General features: G+C 41.5%; 1 protein-coding gene across 1 annotated transcript; it reads left to right on the top strand.

Moving 5' to 3' along the window:
* The first annotated feature begins 1,602 nt into the window (after positions 1-1,602).
* On the top strand, positions 1,603-5,157 carry fstl3 (follistatin-like 3 (secreted glycoprotein)). Its single transcript, XM_072389767.1, has 5 exons — positions 1,603-1,852; positions 2,274-2,459; positions 3,965-4,180; positions 4,260-4,487; positions 4,623-5,157. The coding sequence occupies exons 1-5, from the start codon at positions 1,783-1,785 to the stop codon at positions 4,673-4,675; spliced, it is 753 nt and encodes a 250-aa protein (XP_072245868.1). The 5' UTR covers positions 1,603-1,782; the 3' UTR covers positions 4,676-5,157.
* Positions 5,158-5,825: the final 668 nt, after the last annotated feature.

The following is a 5,825-nucleotide window of genomic DNA, read 5'->3' as shown; positions in this document are numbered from 1 at the left end:
CCAACCTCTTCCACTAGATGGCAATAGTGTTGTTTTTTTCCAACCTTTTCTCCTGTAGTCACAGAATTAAGTACAGTAGATTATGACACTGAGCTCCACACCTGCCCTGTCCAAGAGACATTTTATTACATATCAGACCAGATCTGCATTGGTTTTTCTTCAATTTCACACCACTTGAAAAAGACCAGTATTCCTAAAAAATTAGTCACAGTAAGCACCCACATAATAATACATCAGTGGGTGCTCCAAAGTCCTGACCATGCTGTATTCATTTGTATGGCTTGGCAGCAATGATCTAAACCATATGAGGGGCTGAGTAGAACTGCAGAGACCCACTAAAGAGGCAGGCCACCCACGGCTTTCGCTCACCGCTCTTTTTCCCTCCAAGTTCAGGCAGCATTCCTTAGATACCCGTGGGATCTCCGCTGAAGAAGCCAAGATCATTCAAGAAGACTCCGATACTGCAACATATGCTACCTTCACCCCCACCCCTCCCACAACTTCCCCAACGATCAAAAGGGAACATTTAAAAAAAGGCTGTGACAGACAGATGGATAGACTCACATAACTTTGTCATTAGTGCATACCTCTCAGAGTCAGAGGGTGAACGAGTGCAGGAAGAAAGAACAGCAGTGCAGATGTTCCGATCCAACAATAATTCAGATTAGTCTATAGTCCCCTTTAGTCTGAGTGTCTGAATGTGCTAAAAAAACATGGCCTTCAGTTGATGACAGATTCTTTATATATACACACATACGCACACTCTTCACACTGTTTTGAAGGTTGTCTGCATGTGATCATGGACTAACATTGAGAGGAAGACAAATATTTGTGCTAAGCTCTAACATTGTTTTGTTTATTGAATTTGATATACGCATCAAAGGCAGACCACCTTTTATCTGTTCAACTATTGTAGATGTTCATTTTTAAGAATATGACTTAGCATAACATGGCTGGAAACCTTTTTCACAATAACCTTAATAAGTCAATCTCTACCTTGCGATGGTGCCTTTCGTTCTGCTATATTCAGACTGAAAAGAATCACCATTTTGGGTCACTACCAGATGTTTTGAAGAATATTTTGGAAATCAACAATAAGATAAGAAAGTCGCATTTAATTTCTCATTCATTTTTCCTCCTAAAAATGCCCAAACTACATGTGAGAGAAGTGCATTCCTCAGAGCCTCGGCACAAGGAGAAGAAAGATGCGACCTAGACAATAGAAAACCTTGGAACTTCCCAACCAGGCAAAACTGGTCAGATTAAGAGGTTTTTGGGCAACAATTTATTTTTCCATAACTTGAAGGTATTTAGTCATTTAAATAAGGTGCAAAAGAAAACCCTACTGTTTCTGAAAAAAAAGTCAATTAACAAAAAAATCTTTTTGAGAAAGTTCACAAGAACTTATCCCTTAAATGAATCTAATACAGTGTAAAAAAAAAAGTTGTGTGAGGTCATATCGGTGCCCAGCGTCTGGAGCTGGAGGGCATGGATCATTTCCCGACTCTGGAAATTGAGTCAGAGTCAAACTGTGTCCTGCCCTGGCTTATTACTGGCTGAGAGGATCGCCCATCCCAGCAGCATAATTCCATCTGGGCTAAATATTTATACAGAGGGGGAACGACATCACTTATCCACAACACATCCATTCACATAAGGGAAAGCTACTTGCACAGTTGGGTTAGAGTGATCAGCTCAGTTTGTCAGAAGAACATCCCTTCTTACAGGTATTTGCTTAGGCAATCTTTTGAAAAGAGGTCTCAAACTAACTGAGGATACACAATGAGTCTTTTGATCTCTGTTTTGGGGGCAATTCTCACTCTCTGTCAGATTGGGAAGAATCCAGCCAGCGGTGAGTGGACTTTGTTTAGTATTTTTGAAGTTTGATCAAAGTGTATTATGTTTTGGTTTTTAAATAATGGCATTTTTTTCCTTAAGTCATATCAATATATCATACTTAGTTCACATCGGTATGATTTATTTTGGGATTGTGTAGCCCTCTGATTAAAAGATGAATGTTTATGAATTTAAACAATGTAACTAGACCTGTTAAAATATTCTAACATGCATGTTCTACAGATTAATCCTCTATTTGGATAATAATGTTAAGAAGAAAACTTTTTGGGGCAGCCAAAGACTTGGAGACCACCTGACAATCATTTGAGATTTTCTAAAATACTTTTTATGTGTTTCTAGATTAATCTATGGCTGTTTTGCAACTTGCAACTGTGTAAATGAACTTCTCTCGTGCATATTTATGGCGCTATCTCCAGCTGGGATGTGCTGGCTGCAGCGGAGTCAAGACCAACGGTGCGACATGGTGCTGATGAGAGGAGTGACCAGAGAGGAGTGCTGTGCCGGAGGTCGCCTGGACACGGCTTGGTCTAACACCAGTCTGCCCATGAATGAAGTCAGCCTGCTGGGCTTCCTCGGTATTGTCTCCTGTAAACCATGCAAAGGTAAAACCTTGAACCTTGAAAAGTGACTGTCACTACAAAAGTTAAAGGCTAAACTGCTTGCATTTTGAGCTGAGGGTGCTACTGTAAGGTCAGTTTGAAGTCAGCACTGAGAGATTTGATTTGATACAAACTGCAATAACTCAATAGAAAAGATTCGTGTTCTCAATACCTCTTGGTCCTAATTGATAAAATGGCTATTCAATAACCCTGTTATCTCTTGGAAAGTTAGTAAAGTGACCAAGTAACCAAGTTTGTGGCGTGTCATGAGATTTATACAATGAGTTATACAAAATACAGACATGGATGAAGGAGAGGCATTCCACATGACTCCAGCTGTCTTGAGCAGCTTCCTCCCCCAGAGTCTCTACAAGGTTCATTCAGGTTCATATGCAGATAAGTCCTGTTTGCATAAGCAGCACTCGCACTGCGGGATCAATGGGAATTTCTCCACATTGATAAGTTCCAATAGAAATCTGGCCACTGGCAATCTTTATGGAAAAACACACTAAACCTCAGCCCAGCTTTTTATTTGTCACATGGCTCATCAACGAGAAACAGACATGTGGATTGTATTCAGATAAATTTGAATTGAGAAGAGAAACTGCAGTCACATGTAACAAACAACTTTGCAAAAGTTAGTCTCACGCAGACGCAAACAGCTATATCAAACGAATGAGGTTGTGAGAATTGAGAATGCCCTTCTTGTGCTCGTCCTCATTACTTTCCTGCAACACAAGACGTTTTTCAAAGATAAAAAGGAGCTATGTTTTCTTTTGCAATAAAAATAAGAGAATGCATTCCTGCTGGCTGGATTTCCTGCCATATGCCCAGATGTCTGGGGATCATAATGTGGGAGGAAAACATTGGTATCATGAATGCCATATTAACAAAAACTTGCCAGTTTAGCCAAAGACGCCAACATCATCACCTGCTTCTTCTTTCAGACATGAACATCAGAGGACATGGGGAGAAATGACAGGAAATAAGTTCCAAATGTTTATAAAATCCTCAGGCTCCGAGCTGATCAGGCATCATCTCCACAGACTATTGCTAACTCTGCAGTGTATTGAGTTGCAATTCCTCCTGTGATTTGGCATTAAATGAGGTGTCAGTGGAGCCTGGGGCTTCCTCATTTGTCAGCCTGTGAACTTTTCTGACAGCTATTTGAACTCTGTCTACCTCAGAGCCCCTCCGTGCCTCTGCAGGAGCTTAGCCCAGTTTGCGTGCAGCCATACACATAGATCTGTTATGAAAACATGTCAGCCTTACATTCCACCAGGCGAGACACCTCTGTGTGTAACAGTCAATAAAGAGATGTGATTATTATAAATATTGTGCAGGGTGAGAATTGTCCTATGGTCTGGGAAAATCCCAGATTTCAAGCTTTTTTTTAATGGAAATGTCTGCTAATCACCTGATGTCTCCAGACTTGTTAGTACAGTAACATTATGCTGATACCGCAAAGTCCTCACACACACATGACACCTCTCACTGTGCTTTTGTAGACACATGTGAGGGAGTCAAATGCAGTTCTGGGAAGGTTTGCAAGATGAAGCTGGGAAGGCCGCAGTGTGTGTGCTCCCCGGACTGCTCTCACATTTCCAAGAAGCACGCGGTGTGCGGCAGCGATGGCAAGACTTACAAGGACGAGTGTGCCCTGCTTATGGTCCGCTGTATGGGACACCCAGACCTGGAAGTCATGTACCAGGGAGAGTGCAAAAGTGAGCAATATGTATTTTATTTTTCCCTGTAAGCTGAGCTATGCTGCACATTTTAATGCAATCTCTATGCCTCTTGCAGAATCATGCTCCAACGTAGTGTGTCCAGGAACTCACACATGCGTAACCGACCAGACCAACAGTGCTCACTGTGTCATGTGCCGCACTACGCCTTGCCCAATACCCATGCCATCTGAACAGTCGATCTGTGGGAATGACAACATCACTTACCCAAGCGCCTGCCACCTCCGCAGGGCGACCTGCTTCCTCGGTCGATCCATAGGAGTCCGTCACAATGGCCACTGCAACAGTAAGACCATATCCCCCGTCAGTTTCTTTCTTTCTTTTCTTTTCTTTTTTGTGTCCGTCTTTGCTTTGCTTTCTTTACACAAATACTTGGTTCTAACAGTAATGTCACTTTTGACTCACCTTTTTTTTTTTGCAGATCCATCTCGGACATCTCACAGATTTGAAGACAGTGAGGAAAACGCAGTGTAAATGGATAACTCCCAGCACAGCCCTCAAGCAGAATACGAGCTGATCGACCAACCTTTCACACCACTAGTTTCCGATTATGACCTCTGCATTTTGACAATCACTCCTCCTTGATCCTTGTGCACAAGGACGATACATTTGATTTGAAACACCTCTGTTGGAAGAAACACTAGCTTTACTGCCTCAGCGAAGTCATTTGTGTTCAACTTGTTTTAGTTTGTGAAGTGGAGGCAGATAAATGCATATGTGTTGATATGAGGTCTTTGGGAGATGTGTGCATATTGTAAATAGAATACCGATGCTATTTATTGGAGAAGGTATCAAGCTCTATTTATGTTTTTATCCCAATAACAAATTCATATATCCTTGGGAAAGCTATTGCAAAACATATATTTATTGTTCCTGTTAATTCTATATGTACAATAGCTGTCACTGGCATCGGCTTTTTAGTGCTTTTCACGCATTCCCTTTCCATTCCCCACAAACATACTGTTTTCCCTTATTCTGACGGAAAGTAATGCTAATTTGTTTGGACAGTAGCTACCACTTTACAGTCACTTTAGGCCAGTGTGGCTTGCAGTTCACTGCAAACATGAACAGGATGACTACAGTTCCACTGTATGTACATAGTTAGCCTGGTTAAGGTAGAGATTCAGCCTAAACAAACCCATATTGTCCTGCTCACACACACACACCCACACCAAAGCACACACACATATTTTTACTGTGGATCCTGGTTCAAACTCTTGGCCTCCCGCTGATCTCTAAGATTTACAATTTTCTCTGTGTTTGTTAGAGTCCCAGCAGAGTATTGGTACAACTCCAAGTCCTATATAATACCTCCTCTGTTAATGCTTGGCTTTGTTTTGCAAGCGCATTTTTGTCAGTCATGCAAGTTTGTTGTGATGCTGTTTTGCTGCTTCGGTTTGATCCAGATCTTTTTTTTTTTTAAAGAACTCAGCCTGCAGACTAATGTAATTAGCATCGCCTTAAAGGAAAATTAAATTTGTCTGGGAATGGCCTGAGATTTGGGCCAATTGAGCATACCTGATTTTAGTGTTTTTCGGAGCTGAGTCAATCTGCTTATTGACACTGGTAAACCTGCGCATATCCACAAAAATGGTCAAATGATCCGAATGAATCTCCTAAACTC

Source organism: Leuresthes tenuis, unplaced genomic scaffold (assembly GCF_036924035.1).
Source record: "Leuresthes tenuis unplaced genomic scaffold, fLeuTen1.0.hap1 SCAF_7, whole genome shotgun sequence".
NCBI lineage: Eukaryota > Metazoa > Chordata > Actinopteri > Atheriniformes > Atherinopsidae > Leuresthes > Leuresthes tenuis.
The sequence above is the reverse complement of the archived record's forward strand: the minus strand, read 5'-3'. Positions and strand labels throughout refer to the sequence as shown.